This window comes from Drosophila ficusphila, unplaced genomic scaffold (genome assembly GCF_018152265.1).
Source record: "Drosophila ficusphila isolate 14025-0441.05 unplaced genomic scaffold, ASM1815226v1 contig_286, whole genome shotgun sequence".
Lineage (NCBI taxonomy): Eukaryota > Metazoa > Arthropoda > Insecta > Diptera > Drosophilidae > Drosophila > Drosophila ficusphila.
In genome coordinates, this window is record NW_025064189.1 from 9,761,400 (window position 1) to 9,782,310 (window position 20,911).

General features: G+C 49.7%; 9 protein-coding genes across 10 annotated transcripts; 4 read left to right on the top strand and 5 right to left on the bottom strand.

The window, feature by feature from the left end:
- Positions 1-121: 121 nt before the first annotated feature.
- Positions 122-6,276, top strand: LOC108099152 (muscle M-line assembly protein unc-89). The gene is made up of 4 exons (XM_017202497.1): positions 122-493; positions 1,085-1,848; positions 1,956-3,390; positions 3,672-6,276. Exons 1-4 carry the CDS (start codon positions 415-417, stop codon positions 5,720-5,722), a joined length of 4,329 nt encoding a protein of 1,442 aa, XP_017057986.1. The 5' UTR covers positions 122-414; the 3' UTR covers positions 5,723-6,276.
- A 95-nt stretch (positions 6,277-6,371) lies between these two features.
- On the top strand, positions 6,372-7,333 carry LOC108099155. Its single transcript, XM_017202499.2, has one exon. The coding sequence runs from the start codon at positions 6,542-6,544 to the stop codon at positions 7,331-7,333; it is 792 nt and encodes a 263-aa protein (XP_017057988.1). The 5' UTR covers positions 6,372-6,541.
- On the bottom strand, positions 7,320-9,808 carry LOC108099156. The gene is made up of 3 exons (XM_017202500.1): positions 9,719-9,808; positions 7,968-8,129; positions 7,320-7,906 (listed from the first exon to the last, which is right to left on the bottom strand). Exons 2-3 carry the CDS (start codon positions 8,127-8,129, stop codon positions 7,733-7,735), a joined length of 336 nt encoding a protein of 111 aa, XP_017057989.1. The 5' UTR covers positions 9,719-9,808; the 3' UTR covers positions 7,320-7,732.
- On the bottom strand, positions 8,154-9,707 carry LOC108099154 (tRNA (guanine(37)-N1)-methyltransferase). Its single transcript, XM_017202498.1, has one exon. The coding sequence runs from the start codon at positions 9,579-9,581 to the stop codon at positions 8,202-8,204; it is 1,380 nt and encodes a 459-aa protein (XP_017057987.1). The 5' UTR covers positions 9,582-9,707; the 3' UTR covers positions 8,154-8,201.
- A 232-nt stretch (positions 9,809-10,040) lies between the features above and the next one.
- On the bottom strand, positions 10,041-13,788 carry LOC108099212 (LITAF domain-containing protein). Of its 2 annotated transcripts, none has more exons than XM_017202591.1 (3): positions 13,719-13,788; positions 10,860-11,184; positions 10,041-10,781 (listed from the first exon to the last, which is right to left on the bottom strand). In XM_017202591.1, exons 2-3 carry the CDS (start codon positions 11,144-11,146, stop codon positions 10,676-10,678), a joined length of 393 nt encoding a protein of 130 aa, XP_017058080.1. In that variant the 5' UTR covers positions 11,147-11,184; positions 13,719-13,788; the 3' UTR covers positions 10,041-10,675. The 2 variants fall into 2 exon arrangements, with proteins under 2 accessions (XP_017058080.1, XP_017058081.1); XM_017202592.1 differs by having other exon boundaries at positions 13,686-13,770.
- Positions 13,789-13,855: 67 nt separating this feature from the next.
- LOC108099066 lies at positions 13,856-15,227 on the top strand. The gene has a single exon (XM_017202341.1). The coding sequence runs from the start codon at positions 13,865-13,867 to the stop codon at positions 15,089-15,091; it is 1,227 nt and encodes a 408-aa protein (XP_017057830.1). The 5' UTR covers positions 13,856-13,864; the 3' UTR covers positions 15,092-15,227.
- Positions 15,141-16,862, bottom strand: LOC108099063 (protein-cysteine N-palmitoyltransferase Rasp). Its single transcript, XM_017202339.1, has one exon. It carries the CDS (start codon positions 16,812-16,814, stop codon positions 15,312-15,314), a length of 1,503 nt encoding a protein of 500 aa, XP_017057828.1. The 5' UTR covers positions 16,815-16,862; the 3' UTR covers positions 15,141-15,311.
- Positions 16,863-16,936: 74 nt separating this feature from the next.
- Positions 16,937-18,964, bottom strand: LOC108099062 (modifier of mdg4). The gene is made up of 2 exons (XM_017202338.2): positions 18,868-18,964; positions 16,937-18,813 (listed from the first exon to the last, which is right to left on the bottom strand). The coding sequence occupies exons 1-2, from the start codon at positions 18,868-18,870 to the stop codon at positions 17,251-17,253; spliced, it is 1,566 nt and encodes a 521-aa protein (XP_017057827.1). The 5' UTR covers positions 18,871-18,964; the 3' UTR covers positions 16,937-17,250.
- A 263-nt stretch (positions 18,965-19,227) lies between these two features.
- LOC108099067 (NADH dehydrogenase [ubiquinone] iron-sulfur protein 3, mitochondrial) lies at positions 19,228-20,307 on the top strand. Its single transcript, XM_017202342.2, has 3 exons — positions 19,228-19,380; positions 19,440-19,514; positions 19,573-20,307. Exons 1-3 carry the CDS (start codon positions 19,317-19,319, stop codon positions 20,229-20,231), a joined length of 798 nt encoding a protein of 265 aa, XP_017057831.1. The 5' UTR covers positions 19,228-19,316; the 3' UTR covers positions 20,232-20,307.
- Positions 20,308-20,911: the final 604 nt, after the last annotated feature.

The following is a 20,911-nucleotide window of genomic DNA, read 5'->3' on the forward strand; positions in this document are numbered from 1 at the left end:
GACACTGGTGCTTCCCCTTTCGCCACATCCACTGCCAGCGCTATCGATATCGATAACTACTATCGACACCAAACGGATTTGTTGGAATTTCATTTTTGAAAAAGAGCAGAAAGCTTTAGAATCGAGAAGAGAAGCGCTCGGCTCGCTCGTGGATCGGAGGAGGATGCTGACTGCCTGACGGACAGATTATTTAACGCCGCAAAATGGCAGCGCTGGCAAACAAAATACAAACGCTACAAAAGTTACATTACTAGTAATTAAACCATTCGGAGTAAATATAGTTCGAGTTCAAAGTGTCCTTATTGGCGAAGCAAAAACGACGGGTCCGCGAGTGTCCCAAGTTAATTTCGACTGTCTATTTTTAGTATAGGCAAGCACAATATTGCAAATAGGTTAAATATCTAACATCCCGAGATGGGAAATCAGCCTGGCAAGCTGCATACGCATCCGCAGAGCAGTCGACCCAAGAAGAATGTCCATTGGAAATCGGCAGGCAAGTAAAGACACCGGAACGCAGTGGAATCCCAGTCCGAATCCCTTCCCGAATTTCGAGACATCAGATGGGGGCCCCAAAGAGCAGGCAGGCCCACATAGCTCGACGGCTGGTGGGAGCGCTAGAAATTCGACTATTTATAGCCACTCGCACACTCAGTGGTTGCCGTGTTCATCTGTTTGGCCCCAAAAACCTCACATCGTCAAAGTAATGTTGTCGTTCGCATAGCGAAAGAACCATTATGCTGAGATAGTTCCCCCGCAATATTTTTAAAGGATTTTTAACCGCAGCATCACTTAGGAAAAGATGACTCAGTTCAATCACGATTTCAAACATTTCGCTTAATGTCAAACTCAAGGGATAAACAACTCCAACAATTTTTTGCGCATTTTAAATCTTAAAAAGCTACATTAAAAAATTTAATTCATGTCACATTTCTACACGTTTCCGAATGCGTTTTTATAAAGTTGACCCAAAACCGCCCTTTAACCTTTTTTTTTAACATTGAGAGAATGTGGTACTAACTTATAGGTCTAAGAAATATATTAGGGCCTTGGGCGAAATTGATTTTATTCTGTTACTCCCAATTAGAGCGACCTTCACCACCCGGCAGGCCCATCCTGACACCGGTTGCTCTTCCGGAACAGCAACCGGATGTCGTGAACCTGCGCTGGGAGCGCCCACTCCACGACGGAGGTTCCCCCATCACAGGCTACACTGTGGAGCACCGGCGCATGGGGTCGCCCCATTGGGTGAGGGCCACGCCCACTCCGGTGGACCGATGCGATGTGTGCATCAGTGGATTGGAGCCAGGATGGCGCTACCAGTTCCGATGCTTTGCCGAGAACATTGTGGGTCGTTCCGACGCGAGTGAGTTATCCGATCCGCTGACGGTGACTCTGCAGAGGAACGCCATAACAGTGCCCCGTTTTATCGACGAGCTCGTGGACATGGACGCCGTGGAGGATGAGCGCATCGAGTTCCGAGTGAGAATACTGGGGGAACCGCCTCCTGAGATCAATTGGTTCAAGGATGGCTACGAGATCTTCAGCAGCCGGCGCACGAAGATCGTGAATGATAACGAGGCCAGTGTCCTGGTGATCCACCAGGTGGCTCTAACCGACGAGGGAGAGATCAAGTGCACGGCCACCAATCGAGCGGGTCATGTGATCACCAAGGCGCGACTGATGGTGCAGGCTCCTCCGAAGATCCGACTGCCACGTACCTATGAGGATGGACTGATTGTGGAGGCGGACGAGGTGCTGCGTCTCAAAGTGGGCGTGGCCGGTCAACCACCACCCGCCATTACGTGGCTCCACGAGGGCGAGGTCATAGCTCCAGGTGGACGCTTCGAGGTGGGTAACTTAACTTTATTCTGGCGTGACCCACAAAAATGCAACGAAACCAGTGATAAGTAAGTCACACTATAATCTGAGCATGGTACCTGTTCAATCCATTGCAGATCACCAACACGGAGAAGAACTCGCTGCTCAAGATCGACAATGTTTTGCGGGAGGATCGGGGGGAGTACATGGTCAAGGCGTGGAACCGACTGGGCGAGGACAGCACCTCCTTTCTGGTCACGGTTACGGCCAGACCGAACCCCCCAGGAACTCCCAAGCTGAACATGTCCTTCGGCAAGTCGGCCACTCTTTCGTGGACGGCTCCTCTGGACGACGGAGGCTGCAAGATCGGAAACTACATAGTGGAGTACTTCCGAGTGGGCTGGAATGTTTGGCTCAAGGCTGCCACCACGAGGGCACTGAGCACCACGCTGCATGATCTGATAGAGGGCTCGGAGTACAAGTTCAGGGTGAAGGCGGAGAATCCCTATGGCCTGAGTGAGCCCTCCGGGGAGTCCGAACTGCTTTTCATACCCGATCCCAAGAGGGGAATCACGAAGCCGAAGTCGGCCACTAGAATTGCAGGAGATGAGAAGGACAAGCCCAAGGGAGCAGCTGGAGCGGTGCAGGTGCCACCACGTCGGAAGACTCTGTCGCCACCACGTCCGCATGCAGATGCCTCCACGGGAATGTCGCCCAAGCAGTCGCCCAGTGTGAAGCGGAAACCCAAGCCCCAGCTGGTCGACAACGAGCAACTGACCCACGAGATGTCCTACGGAACCTCAGACCAGGCTCTGAAGATGGATGTGAGGAAGAGTCCTTCGCTGAGCAGCGCTGATCTGGGCAGCAAGCCCGCTGCGGCTGACTCCAACCCGAAGCTCAATTTGACTCTGGTGACCACCACTTTGACACCGGTGGAGAAACCGGAACCCACTCCCAAGTCACCGAAGACACCCAAGTCACCTACTGCCACTTCCTTTAAGTTGTTCAATCCGAAGCCGCCGGGAGTCGCAAAGGAGAGGTCACCAGCACAGCCACAACCACAACCCTTGCCTACTCCCCCGAAGGAAAAACCGGCAAAGGCCTCTCCGAATCGCAAGAGGAGCTTGAGTCCACCGAACAAGAGGCAGCCGGCGCCACTGCGCAAGAGTCCGACGCCCCCGGAACCCATTAAAATCACTCCGGCTCTGCTGAGGAGTGCGGAGCCCGTTCAACTAGGTGTCAACCAGAATGTGAGACGCTTCTCCGGGCAGACCCTGAGCCCGGCCAGAAACGTGCCCACCTTGGCCCTCGCAGTGGCCTCCGGGATGTCGGCCGTCATTGGTGAGAAGCTGCCCACCATCGAGATCAGTGCACCTCCAACGCCGCAGGAGGAGGAGCCTCCGTCTCCGAAGCAGGAGCCCTCGAAATCGCCCTCGCCAGAGCCAGCTAGTAAATCCCAGTCCAACGCAAGGCGCTTCTCCAGGTCAGCCGACAAGCACGACGAAGTGCACACGAGCAACGAGTTCATGCTCGTCGTGTTCGACAAGAACAGCAAGGTCAAGGATAAGGACAGTACGTATGCAGTTAATCGGATCGGGATTGGGATTACATATCATCGCTTCACCTAATCCACAAGCATACTTATAACACCTACCACATTATAATCATTTCATCATTCTTTTGCGAATCAATGATGCTAACCTTTATTGACTCTCTTAATCCATAATCATACTATGAAAGGTACACCTTATAAGGATTTCTCTTTTATAGGGATTGCAAATCACTCAAAAGCTCCACTAATATTCACTAATGCTAAGACCACACTGAATCTAATCCCTGTTTCTTGCTCCCAGAACAAGATTCCTTTGAGCTGGACCTGGAAGACGCCATTCAGCCGCCGCCCATTTCGATTTCTGCCCCGGACCTGGCCTTTCTGGAGTTCACAAACTTGCACACGACCTTCCCGCTGCGTCGCTCCGTCAGCTCCACGGAACTCCTGTACGAGAGGGCGATGGCGCGGTTCTACGAGGCAGTGGAGCTGGAGCAGGCTTCCAAGTCCCGCAAGACGTCGCAGGACAAGCTCGCCGCTCCGGCGCCGCCCCATCAAACGCCCGCCAATCTGCGCAAGCGTCTGGGTTCCATTTCGGAGGCGGAGCGGTTGTCCTTCGAGAGGAGGAGCGAACTGCGCCGCCAGTCGGCGGACATGGTGTCTATTTCCCGCAAATGGGACTCGAGGGAGAACGTCAACGAGTTGGGTAACTTGTCACGTATGAACACCACTGGGCAATTGCCCCTGGACACGAAACAGGATATTCGGGAGCAGGAGGAGGAGGTGGAAGAGGAGCACCTGACTGAGAGCACCGAGGATGACAGCGAGGATATGGACTTGGACTTCGATGAGGACGTGGAGGCGGAGTATCCGCCGCAGAAGCAGCTGCAGCAGCAGTCCAGCAACGACCTCGGATCGGACTACACCGAGAGCACTGCCTCCTCGGAGCAAGACTCCATCGAGAAGTTCAAGATGGAGCTGATGGCGCGCACCCGCTCACCCAGTCCCCGGGATCTGGAGACCTATCATCCGCGGAGCATGGGGGCGGGAACCTTTACGCCCTACAGAGCTCCCACTCCGGAGCAGGCGGCCGTGGTGCTCAACCGACCAGTGCCACTGCCCAGTCCGGACTTTGTGCCCAAGCCGATCCTGAAGAGGTCCTCCAACGAGCATGTGGAGCAGTCGATAAGCCCCCTCCCGAGCAGCGAACCAACACCCACAATTGTGCCGCCGAATCCAGCTAATCCAGTGGCTGCCAGCAACCCCAGCACCCTCAAAATGGACCTGGCCAAGGGGATCAAGTCGTTCTTCAGCCGCGACAAGCGATCGGCCACGGAGAAGAACACGGAGGCCAACGAGGAGATCTCCAATCCGCTGGAGAGCACCAATGCGGCGGCGATCGCGGCTGACTTGGAGGCCAAGCGAAGGGCCAAGGAGGAGGAGGAGCTGCGGCGCCTGGAGGAGGAGCGCCTCATGCAGGAGGAGGCCCATGCGGCGGTGGACCACTACAGCGATCTGGTGCGCGAGGTGGGCAGCTCGCACCGCTACCACACGCCGCTCTACTTGGACCGCGACGAACTGAAGCGGGCGGCGGCCAAGGCGTCGGCGGAAACGGACGAGGAGGAGGGGCTTTCGCACGCGGAGGAGCTGAAGAAGCGGCTGGCCAGCGACGACATGCTGCTGGCTCCTCCTGTGGTGAGGGAACGGCGTCTCTCCATCTCGGAACGGGAGCAGCTGGTCCATGTCCGCGATGCAGCCAGTTCTCTGGCATTCCACCGGTCGCCAGACTCCGGAGAGGCGGAGTCCCCACAGCCCGCCCAGCCGGATGATAACCAGTTCGAGCCGGAGGAGCCGGAGTACCCCACTGTACTGGTGGTGCCTCCGCCCAAGTCGAAGAAGAAGAGCGAGTCCGAGACGGAGAGCGTAATGAGCGAGATGGTGGAGGCGCGTCCGGATGCGAGGGGCAGGACTCGGCTGGTGAAGGTGAAGAGGGTGATTCGGCGGCGGGTGCCCTCGAGCACGCGGTCGCGCGACGCCTCGCTGACCAGGCCGGCGGCTGCAGAGGCGGAGCAGTCAGCCCTAATCCCCTCCAGCGCCGACAGGGATCTGCTGCAGAAGGCCGCCGCGCTGGCCATCCTCCAGTCGGAGGAGCAGGCCCACGAGAAGGTCCGCTCGGCCCTGAGCTACTGCACGGACCTGGTGCTCTTCCTCGTCGCCTGCTACGTGTACTTGTTCAAGGACGCCCGCCTGGTGCTGCCCATCCTCGGCCTGATCATCTACCGCCAGCTGGGCGAGGCCGTGCGCGGCTATATACCTGGTTGGCTGCGTCGCCGGATGAACGGGCAGGGCAGCTAGACCGAAGGACACCGGAATCCCATCCCCTGCTCCCACTCACATGCGTTTATCGGTTAAGTTAAGTTACTTTTACATACGACTTATTTATACGTCTTAAGCTAAAGATGAGAGTATCCCCCGCGTACATCGTACTGCAATCTGTATACGTAAATCCCTGCAAGTTTTATTTCTTTACCCCCATTTGAAGGACTCTTCAATCCTCATTATTTGGAAAAGCTTTTGTTTTTATTAACTTTAAAAACCAGAGCAGGGAAATCAAGTAATCAATTGACAACCATTAACTAATCGTATCCATATCTTATCACCATCACCTTGGTGCAAAAGCACCTCCATTCACTAAATTATTCATCTGCGAGCATCAGTCTTGCCAGACTCTTTGGCAAAGAATTGATTCGCCATTATCCCCAAGAATAAGAAGTCTATATCCCTTAGTTTTGTTTTGCCTTGTGTATGTATGTGGAGCTATGTAAATCCTACGTTATGAAGTGTTCGTTTGCGGTTCTTTGTGGATTGTTGGTGATTCACTTTGAAAATAAAGCTTAGCATGTTATGAATTCGTATGATATAGCTACTTTCTTCTGGCCTTGTTTGCCCTCAACCTATTTTGGCCAAGACACAAACTTCCGTGGGGGATTTGAGAGTGGGTAAACCCATAAACAGATCGAATCGCGAGTAAGCGCTTATCATACGACGACAATTGTCAACAGAGATGCTGCGCCAAATTCCGGGAGACGCAATCAGAAGATAAAAAAAAGGTGCTGGGGGTATAAAAGGGCGTGTGAATTGGAGCAGGCAGTCATCTTAGGTTGATCCCCAGTCATGGCTATTACTCTGGGCTGGCTCTTTCTGATCGCGCTGGTCACTGGATCCCTGGCGCAGTGGCCTCCTCAGCTGGTGGCTCCAACTGGCGGCCTATTTGCCCAGCCACCTCCTGCCACCTTGGCTCCGCCGCCAACTTTATCCCAGGATCTGGAGGAGATCCAACGACTGATCCAGTTCAAGCCCCTGAATCAGCTCCTGGTGCGCTACCTCATCAACGACGCCCAGTTCCAGGGCTTCGTGCGAGCAATCAACAGCAACGCCGCGTTCACTGCCCGATGGCGACTCCTCTCCCAGCCGGAACTCATACTGTTCCTGCAGTGGGTGGACCAGCAGCTCGTGGCCTCAGGCGGATCCTTCGAGTGGGAGGAGCAGCGGCTGAAGGTGAGCCTGCTCAACCAATTCCCCTATTGGTCGGGCACCGTTTTCGGCTGGCAGGGATTCCTCAGCGAGGTGCAACTCTACTTCCCCCTCCCTGCCATCCGGGCACACATCAATGCCAAGGTGCTGCAGCAGGGCATCTTCGCCCAGTTCTGGTCCAGATTACAGGGATTGGGGGTGGTCTACGATCGCTGGCTGGCTTCTGTCGAAACTGCCCAGGTTATCACCGATCTCCAGCGGGCGGGCATCGATACGGTCCAGTTGGATGGCATCATAAGGGAGCTCTTCGGCTGGAGTGCTGTAAATGGAACTACTGAATCAACCACTGCTGCTCCTGTGACTCCAACTGCCCCTACTGTAATCCCGGGAGCAGTTCTGCCTCCAGTAAACGTTGATGTTGTGGTTGTCTAGGTTGCCAGTGAGCAGTGATGGGAAGGTTATTCATCCTTAGATAGTTTTTAAAACACATTCTTATTGGTCATAGGTAGTGTAAAGGGTACACTTGTGTAAATATACAAAAAAAACGCATAATATTCTTCAAATAAAAAAGGGGATCAACGATAAATACTAGAGACTTTTTTCCTTGAAAACTACAATTATCAGGTATTAGATTGTAAACGGAATGAAATCACAAAATAGGTCAAGGCATCTGAGTATTGATTGGGAATAGAAAGAGCGACCTACCTACCTACATGAAAACCTTCCATCACTGCCCACCTAGCGATCGTATATTTTGGATTATCCTTGCCCTAGCAAATGTAACAATAAATGGGGACTAACTACTTCTACTACTGATTTTGGTTTAGTTCCTTAGAACTTGAGTTTGCCGAGTGTGTCGGAGACTTTCTGGGCATTGGCCCCCTTCTTCTTGTTGTTCTTGATGGGTGCCACCGGGGCCTTGGGTTTCTTGACCACCAGGTCCTTGTGCAGTGTCTTCAGGCTGGCGTCCACCTTCTCCTGCTTGGCCTTCACGGACTCCTTGATCTGTAAGTTGGACCCTTGAGTGCGGGGATTCTTCTTTTTGAGTAGAAGTCAGCCCACTCACCTGCTTGAGCTTGCCCTGCACCTCCTTGGGCTTCTTGCCCTTGCCCTTGTTGCCGTCGCCCACTTTGAAGACGTTCTTGGCCTTCTTCGACTTGTTGAGCGCCGTCTTTGGCTTGCCGGCTCCAGGAGCCACCTTCTTGTTGTTCGCCTTGTTGCGCCCCATCTGAAAATAGGTACAAAAAGATTCTTTTTTAGGTTTGACAGTCACAACTTTATTGCATCTATTGTAAGAGTATCAAACACATTTCACTTTGCTGGCTGCCAGCGGCTCCTCCGACGCACAACGCTTTCTCGAGCCTTCGATCTCCTTCGGGGTGGTTAGCAGGTGCTGGGTTAGCCTAAACGACACCCTGTACATGTCCTTGTTGGGGGCCACGTTCCTGACAAAGCTGATTCCCTCCAGCAGGTCCTCGTCGAGACTGGCCCCCAGATTGCTCTCCACCAGTTGCCTCACCAACTCCTTGGTGTTGTCGCCCTTGGCAAAGGAGTAGACATGGACGATGGGGTAGGAAACCCTTTGAGGCAACTCGGCCAGTTCCTCCGGCTTGTAGAGACCTCGAAAAGCGTCTAGAAACTCCACGGCCATGGCTGGTAAATTCATAGTTATGTGTATGGCGTAGGAGGTAGTATCTGTGGTCAGCAGACGCTTTAGCAAATCCTCGCGCACCTCATCGACTATGAACTGCCTCCCGTCCTGGTTGAACATTTTTATTTGGGAAAGGCACTTGTTCCGCTTGGCGTTGTGCTGCAGCCAGTGGAAGCTGACGGGATTGAGGTCGTTGGCCAGAACGTGGCAGCGCTTCTTGGCCGCGGGAACACTAAAAGGTCCGACGCCAGCAAATACGTCGTAGAGAACATCTCCCGATCGCAGCATCTTGACAATCCTTTCGTGCTCCGTCGAGAGTCGTGGATTCCAGTACACTTTAGAGAAGTCGAACTCGAAGGGAACGCCGTTCTCCTTGGTCTCCACCTGGTAATCAGCGTCGCCACAGATCAGCTCTAGCTGGAAGTTGCGGTAGGTGTTGTCTATGGAGGCGGCCTTGTTGACCACCGTGCGGCAGTTGGGCAGCTTATCGCGGAGCACTTGGCCTATTAGCTGCTTGTAGGGCAGTAGGTGCTCCCGGAGATTAAGATGGGCAATGTGGCCGATGCGGGAGTAAGAGGTGAGTCCCTCCTCTTCCGCAGGCAGCACGCTCTTCAGGATCTCGTTGGCACTCCAGTTCTCGTAGCCCAGCTCGAGCTCGCTAAAGGAGAAATTCTCTGCGGTGACCTGCTGCTCTTGCAGATCCTCCGTGGGGAGGCACTCCCAGTCCTTAATTGGAGTCGGGTGCAGCAAGATTTCGCGGGACTGGTCTACCGCTCGGACCGGGTGCAGGTGCTCCATTTTTAGCAGAAACCGCTTGACCAGCGGCATAACTCGTTGTACTTGGGCTTCGGGCACCCGTAATCGGGGCACTTGGACGCTCTTCCGGAACTCGTCTCTTCGAAGCTCCTGCATCCCGCGCACCGCAGCAGGTGGCTGCAGCTCCTTCGCGTCCATGTTTCGAAAGTAGTGACGTAAACGGGTGACACTAAGCGCTAATCCCGGGACCTTCAAATTGGTCACCATAAACATCCAAACACGTGCGACCTAGATTCGTGGGTATCCGCGGTTATTGGCGACAGGAGTGAATGTTCGAACAATGTGGGATTGCGCAGAAGTATAAGGAGTTCTTCCAAATTCCCTAAATATTTATTAACCGTTCAATATACCTTTATTATTTACTAATCTGTCGATATGCCCACAAGATCGAGAAAAAGCCAAACAAACGCAAGATGGTAAAAACAGTGTGGCCAGACGATCTACCGTTAAAATATACTGCTTCTTAAAAAAATATACATCAAATTTTTAAATTTTAATTTTTAATAAACATTTAAGTGTAACGTTTTTATTCAATGATTATATTTGAATAGCTTTTATCCAAATCATATGAACAATAAAAATGAAACTAAATATCATATGTTAACTCAGGCTACTTTCTTAGCCATTAAACATATGTATATTTATAAGGGTTTTTAAATCAAACAAATTCAATTCATTTAGTGACAATTTCGGTTTTATTTAAAAATAAAAAGTCAAATATATAGAATTGGTGATTAATTAATACAGAGATTAGCTTTCTGGTATACAATATGCACTTTCGCTAAATTTCAAATTGTTACAAAAACATCGCGTTATTTGTCTTTTTGACTACATCCTTTCTGTATCATTTATACTTATGAAACATTGTGCAAAAAACCGAAGCTGATCTTGAATAGATTACAATTTGTACATATATTTTAAGGTTTATTTTTCGCGCTGGACAATCATGCGACTTTACAAAGCTTGTGCTCAGGCATTTATAATACATGGTGAAGCGAATTTGATTTTTCATTTTCGTAGTAGTTGTCCTGTCCGCGAAGGATTGAATAGTTAATTGTGTACATATTACTATTTTAAACGTGGCAGAAACAATGACGTAACAGTTAAAGAGGGCGAATCAATATATATAAGACGGCGAAGAAATTTTAGCAGGTTAGCATTAGTTTTAGGGGAAGCCTGGGCTCGTTCCATCTGCCTTCGCTGTGGAATCCAAACGACATTACTACAATTAAATAAATAAAGGCAAAAACGCTTGCTTAAATTTAAACACAGTACACCACTGAATCGGATGGCATGGTGGCAGGATCTTATCGACGGTAGCGCCCCAAGTATGCCCGGCAATTGGGGCACGAGTGGTGAACATCCATACAGTCGTCGATGCAGCAAGGTATCAGGCAGCATCCCAGCCAGCAGCTAAAAATATCAAATGGTGATTAAATGGAAAATAAGTTCAAAAAATTCGAACGATCGAATGTATGATATTACACTTACCCAAAGAGGGCAATCAAAAATCCGGACAAGTAGGCAATCATTCCGGGCTCGGTACGCGTGGTCGTCTCAATCTCGGCGTGGCACGATGGACAGATCATGTGCGTCGAGGTGCGACTGATGGGCACCACCGTGGTCACGATCGTGGTGTTCGCCGTGGTCGCTGGAGCCACAACGGGCGTGTATGGACCCACGGGTTTCACCCCGCCCACCGCCTCCTGGTAAGAGGGCGGTGCCGAGGGGGGCGGCACATAGGTGAATTGCGGAGGAGCACTGCCCGGTTTACTCATTATTTTAGGCTAGTAAATGCACTTGAAGACTTTAGTAGCTGCAAAGGAGAAAATAATTGGATAGTTTTTTAGATTTAGATTGCACAAAACGGGACAAGCATTTATCTGAATCTAAAATGAAATTTACTATCACCCATTTTCGAATAATCATCAAACAATTTCTTTCGATAAGATTCTTTTCTCTGTTTGAGTTGGGATGCGTAAACTTTAAGCCTTAAAATTCCAAAGATAAATAGAATTCAGTTTTAAGAACATCAAAAAAAGTATTGGGAAAGGTAAACAACCAGTAATGAGTTGATTCAAAATAATGCCGCTGAAAATAGCACACAGCCCATTGGTCAGCACCGCATTTACTGTGAGTCATTTTCGCTCTTTTGGCACGCACACGAATCTATTAAAGAGCAAGCCTCTAGAGAGACCCTAAAACATGCTCCAAATACTCTATTTAGAATCAAATAATAAGTGTATTTAAACTCAGAACGACTACCAAGGTTATCTTGAATTTCAAAAAATGAATTTTGAAGAAGATCAATAGTTTTTAATGTTGATTTTCGAATAAAAGATACGGTCTGAAGACAATAACCAACTGAAATCTCATCAAGGTATGGGAGTCACGAAGTTATTGACTATCCATTCGGTGGAAGCATTGATGAATTGGATCTACATATGTGACGACAAGTGCCAAAGCTGTGCAATTGTTTCAACAAGTCTGGCGATCAGACGAAAGGCACTCAACTTTAAGAGCTCGTGTACAATGACCTGCCCCTCATCCAAACTGCGGCAACTTTCACCATGCGATTGCATACAAACAGAAATGTACAATGTGTCCCGAACGAAACCACATAGTTGCAGGCGGAAGTATAATATGGATAAAGCGGAGAACCAGATGTCTGTTTCTTGGCCAGAACGCCAACAATCGGCAAAAACCAGCTGCACTTGGCGGAAATAACCTCAGATACGATGACGTATGTGGGCGAAGTGCATTAATACCGAATCTCAAGCCATTAATCGACTTCGATTTGGTTTATACTCAATTAAAGCAAGCGTTAATCCAATTAACATATGATTCTTTTACATAGGTAGATCTCATTCCAGGTTTGTGATTTGTGGAACTTAAATTGAGTCTTCTCAGCAGTCACTACACATCGGCGTTCATCTGTAGCCCAGAAATCTATCTTATGTGCAACCGCAGCGATTACGTCAGACTTGTGGACTTCGCCGCATTCATCATTATCTCAGCTCAAAAGAATCTTCACTTTAAAGGTGCGATAACCTCGCGTTTTGGACTTAATGCTTAAATTAATCAGTTTACTGCAGACATTAACTAAATCCCCTAGCTAGTTAAAATTTTTAATAACTTGTTTTTGCTAGACTATCTTATCTTAGTTATTCGATAAATGCAGACGGGATGCTAATCTATAACTGTTACGAGACAATCTTAGAGAACACCGTATCGAATCTAACACATTTTCATAATAGAGAAAGTAGTCCTAATTTTGAAGATCATACAATTCAATAAAACACCTGTGCTTTTGCTTCTAGATTATATCTTGAAAGTAGTAAGGGCTTGAGCAACATTTAAAATTATTCCAAATCCAATTCAAGCCAGATTGATGTTACTTTCAGAAAGGGTATAATAAATTAGAATTTTCAGATGTTTGTATGTCTGTGCGTACAAGGTCTGCCACTCAAAGCAATCAGAAGAGATTTAAAAAACGCCTTAGTATGTATTTAATTTTAGCCTGTGTGTTAATTTCAGACAACGCTTTCGTGTATTTCTCCATCATATGTAAATTTAATGAATCGAACTTTAGTTCTAAGGTCTTTACGTGCAACAAAAGAGCCGTAAATCAAATTACCCAGTAATAAGGCAGGTAAACCGGAAAATGTAAGACATTTCGGAGATACATTTGAGTGAAATTGCTCGCAATTACCCAAATTTCAAAGGGAGTTCATGATTAGAACTGGATTTTGGTTTTGGGCGACCTTGACGACGCCCTTTTAAGACCGCTTTTTGGAACGGAACCGAATTCGAAAATGAAACCCTCCCTCTCTCGCGATGATGATGTTGTTTCGTATGATGTGAATAGGAGTACCAAGCACATTATCTTTCGCACCGCCAGATGTTTTTGGCCGATGCCACAGATGACGTAGTCGCGCCAAAAATAGCCACTTTGTAGGCGGGAAGGACGCGGGGGGCGTGGTAAAAACAAGAGTCAAATGTTATGGGTTTACAGGTGTGTGAATGTGTGGGTGAGTTATCCACTTGGAACTGCTTTTTTAATGGTAATTTAATCGTGGGACTTTCACAGTCCGTAGTATCATTTGCCACAATATGGCCACAAAAATAAACCCGATTTAATTTGCGCTAATTTTTAATGTATATTTTTATTCGCACGCACACCGAGGTATTTCTTGGTATAGGTTTGAATGCACCCAGACAGGGCTCATCTTTTCATCTCATTTTTGGTTTATCTTTTTTTATTTAAAGGCTTCTATTGATTGCCCTTATTTGGTTGTTATTTATAGCTTGTCACACCTGCACAAATATTCTTTCGAAAGCGATCGTTACCTCGAATTTTGTAAGCGACGTATACGTTATAATAATAAATTTCTCGTGGAAGAGTGACCGTATGTTGAACTGTAAAAAAAGCTATCGATAGGCATTGATTAACACACTTCATATTTCGATAAAGGTCCTTTCCCAAAGCAACAGAGATGGCCATCACTAATAAGAAATTTACTTTTACGCCGGAAATTAGCGAACTTCTACCCGTGCGGGAACACAGGTGCCAGAAGTGTCCTAACCTGGTGTTTGGCAACCTTAGTCATTATCAATTGCACCTGCGCCAACGCCACCAGGAGGTTCTCCCACCCTCACAGAGCGGAGCAAACACCGTCTTTCAGTGTCCAGTGGAAAAGTGCATCTACCATGTTGCGAGCAAGGGAGTTCGCAGCTTCTCCAGCCTGCGGCTGCTGCGACAGCACTATCAGAAAAGCCACCTGGACAAGAACTACAAGTGCCAGGGATGCGGTGAGAAGTTCCTGCTGCAGCATCACCTGCACAAGCATAGATGCTCGGAGCACAAGTGTCCCGTATGCGAACTTACCTACAACAGCAAGGCCGGATTGAGGACGCACATGCGGCGCAAAAACCATTTCATGGAGGAGCTGCAGCCCGTCAAAGTGGCTATTCCTTCGCTTGACACCTGGAGAAAATTGAATCCAGTGCCTAATCCCTTGCCTGCAGAAGAAACTAACGTTCGCTGTTTGGAAGAAACACCTGTTTTACGTGTTCAAGACCAAGAATTTAACCACATTACCTCCAGCTTGGCAGTCTTTACTGAATTTCCATCTGAACCAACTCCAGGAGAGGATTCAAATCTAAACACAGTCACCAATATACCCGCCCCAGAGGAGCATTTTCTTTGCTTTCTTCCGATTATGGATGTTCCATACTCTGTGGAGCAGCCATCACAAAAACTGGACATGGAGACCCAAACAGAGGAAGAAGATCTGAACGAAATCAGAAACGAAGTGTTAAGCCCACTTTTGCGCGATATACAAACACAAACGCCAGATACCAGAGGCGACATTGGAACTATGACCGAGGATTTCCCCGAGGAGGAACGAAAAATGGCAGAGCCAGCTCCAGTTGATAGTGATTTTCCCACCTACTCCGAAAACGAATCCATGTTCGGTTTGCAAACTTCCGCACACATGTACACCCAGACCTGCGACGAATTGTTCGAGGAGCTCGGATTGTCGCATATCCAAACGCAAACCCACTGGCCAGATGGTTTGTACAACACGCAGCACACACAGACCTGCGACGAAATGCTGGACGAACTCTTCCTCGATAACTTTCAGTCGACATGCACTCAAACCAGGTGGCTGGACTGGCAGGGCAACGGCGAAAGCGAAAGTTATGGAAAATCAGATTGAAAGTTTAGTAATTTTGAATGTGTTTAATTGACAACAGGACCAAAAGAAATATAATTATAAATTAGATTTATTAGATCTTTCTTTTGTACAAAGAATCTTTATAAATACTAGACACCTGTTTGCAAAATTCACAAAACAAATATTTAGTCGTGATATAATACAAGTTGCATTGGTTTGTTCAAAGAAGGTTTACGTAATTCTAAGCAGACTTTTAGCGAGGTCAATTAGTTTTGGTTTTTAAGCGACCATCAGACTTGGCGAGGAGCAGCTCAGAGCACTGAAAAAAGCAGTAGCTACAGAAGCACAGGGCCATATAGTTTCCCACCCCGCTGAGGTAGGCGCCGCGCATCAGAAAGTCGCCGATCTCCTGCCCGCCGATGAAGTAGACGTTGGAGAACGCTGCTGGGATGAAGAGCTGGGTGGCCATCATGGCATAGAGCCTCTGGGCGCCCACGGTTCCCAGATAGCGCTGTGTAATCCGCTTATACTCCGGCAACGAGGTCAGCGCCCTGAAGAGCTTCTCCGCGGCCAGGCAGAGGAAGTTCAGGATGCTCCAGATGAGCACGTAGGTGTAGCATCCGTGCCAGACGAACACAAAGGCGAAGGTCAACGCGGTGGCGCCAAACTTGGCCGCCGGAGAGGATCTCCTGCCGCACAGCTCGGCGTAGATGTGTTGAAAGAGGAACTCATAGAGGCCCTCGTCAAAGTACTTCCACATGTCCGAGTAGAAGTGGATACGACCGATGCACCGCGGCCTGCTGGGCGCCGGGATGCCATCCTGCCGTGCGAAGGCGATGCCCAGGCCGTAAGTGACCACATAGTAGAGGAAGAAAAACTGGCCCATGAAGTAGCCGGCAGAGTGCTGCCAGAACACCGAGTCCATCAGCTCCACCATGCGCACATCGCGCGACATGTAGTGGATGTAGAAGTAGTGGAGGGCGCACTGCATCACCAGCCACCAGAAAGCGCTGCGTATTATTCCTACGGCGAATTCCAGCCAGTTCTGCTGTTCCTCCTCCCTCCTATCTACGAATCTCCGGTAGCCGATGATGGGTCCGTAGGTCAGGCAGGGGAAGTACATGGCGTAGCCGAGATACTGGACGATGTTGTACCTCTGCAGCTCCTCCTCTTGGGCCCCCATTTTGGAGAGGGAGTAACTGCAGCCACGCAGCACACTCCATGACAGAGTGACGATCACCAGGACGTATTCCGAGTATCCGACGCGTTCCGTCCACCACTCGTTCTTCTGCAGCAGATTGATGCACAGTATCCAGCCGCCGGACAGGAGCCACACCAGATGCTTGGACCTGGCCAGAGAAACGAGGTAGTAGCTGGCGATCACCGTGGCCAGGAGCAACACCGATGTCCAGTCCAGGCTCAAACAGAGCGCCAGGGCGCACACCGCCGCGAATCCCTGGCACTGAAGGCGGGGACACTTCCAGCGAACAAAACCCTGGACAACCGTGTGGAGCAGGTAGAAGGGCCAGAAGCTGGCAATAAAGTCCCCGAAGTTCTCCAGCTCATCGTTGCTGTCGTCTCGCCTCCGCTGGGAAAAGGGATAAAAGTTCCAGCCCGCGGGAAACTGGAACTTTGCTTCCTTGGCAATGTGATCCCGGAGTACGTAGATCTTGTACAGGCCCACAACTATGTAGGCTATGTAAACGCCGAAGTAAACGAATATCTCGCAGCGCGTCAGCAGCGATCGGTCAGCTAACCTGGACATAGCTCAGCCACCGACTTGGACTCTTCATTCCTGGAAAAAGATTGCGTTAGGGATGTGAAGAACCAGCGAAAATATCGATAGTCAATCTATGTATGTGCACATACGCACCGGAGTTAGCAGAGTTAAGATAAAAGTTTAAATTTTTATTTATATTCATAATCACCTAGTTATGAACGAGGGAACATGAACAAAGGGATTGCCTTAAACTACGTATGCATATGGTATCTACAGATAGAGCTACGCCTAAGCAACTACCTCTAGTATAGCATCTCTTCCCGCTCCTCCGCTGTCGCGGAATCAAGAATCTAAGCTGAGACCTAGGGTGAAATGATTTACATCGATGAGAGGACAAACAGTTTAAAAGCTTAGCTAATGGCTTCTTAATGCTAACTTAAAACTCCACTCCTAAATCGTTCAGACCTGAACCTTGGTCTCTCTAGATCAGGAGATCGTCCTCGTACTCGTCCTGCAGCTCCTTTTTGACCTTGCGGTTCTGGTTGGATAAGCGTCGCTGCAGGTGTCGCCAGAGTGTGCTCTTGGGGATCTCGAACAGGTTGGCCGCGTGGTTTTGGGACATGCCCTCGTTCAGGCAGGCGTGCACCGCCTTTGCCAGTTTGTCCCGCAACTCATCCTTGGGTGTGGTGTCTCGCTTGCGGCAGGCCACGAAGTCCGGCAGACGTCCCTGCGCCGACAGACGAACCTTATGCCGGTGCAGCGTAGACATGGGGATCTGCAATTCTGTGCTGATGCTCTTTAGCGAGTCCCCGTTCTTCAGGCGCTCATAGGCCTCTAGCAGCGATGGTCGTTCTCTGTTGTTGCGTGTGTAGGCGGGATTGGTGCGCACTCGACGCCACAAGACGGTTTTGGAGATATCAAAGCGGTCCGCGGCCTTTTGTAAGCTCAACCCCTCGACGATCACTGCCTCCGCCGCCAGATCCAGAGCGTCGTTGATATCGTCTTTGATTTCCCGCTTAAGTGCCACAAACTGCTGGAGTCGCGTTGGTTTGCTTGGCGATCGCTTTGTGGGTTTTGCATTTACCGGGCGGCGGACCCGCGGTTTGCCTTCGAGCAACTTTCGGGGCTTTACGTCCTCGATCTCCTCGTCCGCCATGTCAACCGGCACGTCCTCGTCGTCATCCATTTCTGCGGCAGTGCCTAGCTCGATGAGTGGATCTGATGCCGCGAAGTCTTCCTCGATCATCTGGTTGTCTTGTTCCTCCGAGTCATCCTCCGCCATTTCCGCCTCGGCGTCGTCGTCTACCAGCTCCACTTCGGTACCACTGGCGACTGTCTCATCGGCTTCCAACTTGGTCAAGCTGGAGGCGGACTGTGTGATGGTAAAGGTGCCCGTGTTTTCGGTTAGGATGAACTGGTTTCCGCTCGAATGGCCGTCCATGTGCTCTATAGAGTAGGTGATCTTTGGCGGCTCGTACACGTCCAGGTACTCCAGTGACCGGTTGGAGTGAGTGGGCTGGTGCTGGGGTTCTGCCAGAACGGTCGTCGGCACGGTCTCGGCCGGCTGTGCCGAACCATCCTCCTCCTCATCCAGTAGCTCGGCTTCGGCGATTTGCAGGCCAGTTATCGACTTAGCTGTCTCAACGGCCATCGAACCGCTTCCCACATCCGCACTGGGCGGACTGGCCGAGGGATTGCACTCAAAGCTGATAGCCGACTTGATGCCCAACAGGTTGATAGCCTCCAGGAACTCGGACAGCGAGGCGGAAGGCAGACTGGTCTCGCCCATGTAGATGAATGAAAGCATACTTTCAAGCAGATCGCCGCGAATGTCGGGCAGCATGATGGTGGCCTCCTGGCCACGGGGCACATCGACCAAAAGGTTCCGCATCAGCTCACTGCAGGTGCTAAGCACGAAAAGGTGGGCTCGCACCCGGACGCCGTCCCTGGAGGCCAGAACCACTTCGCAGTTCTCGCTGTCGTTGCGCAGCGAGCGCTGTATATCCATTATCGTGGACGAGTGCCCCATCCACTTGAGGTGATTCTAGAAGCCAAGTCGCGGTTATTTTAGAGCTTCTAAATGGCGCGTTTCACTTACCATCTTGTTGTGTTTTGATTTCCAATTGATTTCCACAAACTTTTCGATTTCAATTCTCGCAATTCCAAACGCGACGCCAGAGTTTTCGCTTTAGGGTTGTCGAATGCACGCATTGTTTTGGTATATTACAAAGTGGCAATAGAAACCGCTTCGGTATTTTTTTTTTAATTGTCAATATTTCCATCGAAAAAGTTATTAAGAAAAAAAAATTGAAGTGCTTTTAAGTATAAAAATCTGAAAATATGAAATAAATAAATTGAAATTATTCAAACGAAATCAAACAAATAATTGTAGTATCCTTAGACAACGGATCTAGCTAGGGTTGCCAAGTGTGATGGCAGATCCGCACCATGGTAACTCTGGAAATACAACAACTGTATTGACATTTCAGCATTACATAAATTGTCAAAACCTGCAAATTGTTAAATTAATATTAAGCAGTTTGTAGAATGGCGGCCCTAATCAGGAACCTGGGTGCCCGGGCCGCAGTGGCCGCTCTAACGGTCAAACATGGTGGGTAGACATCCCAGATCGTAGTTCCGACTGATCCGTTTTAACTTATGAATATTTAGTGGTGCCCGCTGGAGCAACAGCAGCCCTGCGTATGGCTAGCACGGCTCCCGTGGATCCCAAGAAGGCGGATAAACGTGGGTAACGACTCCTTTTGTCCCAGAGATAACTGCATCTCGAACTTCTTCCCCACAGCCACCGTCCGCCAGCCGGACGCAGTTGCTCGCTCGCACCTCTCCGATTTCGGGCGTTATGTGGCCGAGTGCCTTCCCAAGTACGTACAGAAGGTACAGCTCACCGCCGGTGACGAGCTGGAGGTGCTTATCGCGCCGGAGGGCGTGGTTCCCGTACTCCAGTTCCTCAAGGATCACCATCAGGCTCAGTTCACCAACTTGGTCGACATTGCAGGCGTAGACGTGCCCTGCCGCAAAAACCGCTTCGAGGTGGTCTACAATCTGTTGTCGCTGCGCTACAACTCCCGCATCCGCGTGAAAACCTACACCGACGAACTCACGCCTTTGGATTCCGCTTGCGAGGTGCACAAGGCGGCCAACTGGTACGAACGTGAGATATGGGACATGTACGGAGTTTTCTTCGCCAACCACCCCGACTTGCGCCGCATTCTCACCGACTACGGATTCGAGGGACATCCCCAGCGCCGCGACTTTCCACTTTCCGGCTACGTGGAGCTCCGCTACGACGACGAGAAGAAGCGCGTTGTCTGTGAGCCTCTGGAGTTGGCCCAGGAGTTCCGCAAGTTTGACTTATCGGCTCCCTGGGAGCAGTTCCCCAACTTCCGCAACGCAAATCCCCCCGCAGAGGTCGTTCCCCCTCAGGCGCCAGCCAAAAAGTAATCCGGAGTCGGTTTGTTAAATGGTAATTAGATCAATAAAGCGAGGTCATTATGAGATATGTATGACAAAACGGAAACACTTCCGGCTTTTAGTAAAGTTCAACCCCTTGAGCAAAGTGTCAGCTCCCTCTGCAGGCAGTCAGTTATAGGGTTTTAACCATTTCAAGTAAACCAGGCTTATCATTAAGGTTCTCCTTTATATTTTTGTTGTAGAAAAAAAGCGCTCGCAATACCAAGGAAGGAAACGAGGAAATTGGAATAAATAAATACTTACATTCAACCTTTAATGTTCTTATATACGCATTCAGTTTTATCAATCCAGAGCGGTGACAAGTATTTATTGATTTCTGTATTGTTTACATAGTAGTTTACACTCATAGTTAAACGATTCTCCCGAACCTGGCACACACGGATGCCATCCTTCAGGACACGGCGTGGGCAAGTTACATACAAAACGATTGCTAAAACAAGTGTGTGGGCCTCTTGACAATTCGTGCGCCTGCGCAGCGGTGCCCGGCAAAATAGAGGTGGACATGCTTAAGTTTAGACCGGAGAGGATCGGGGAGTGGTACTTGTTGAAATCCTAATCGTAATTCGAGCTTCTGAAGTCGGCGCACCGCTTGGCTGCACCATCGTCGTCGCCTAAACGTTTCTAATTAGTTAATGTATTTTTGTTTGATT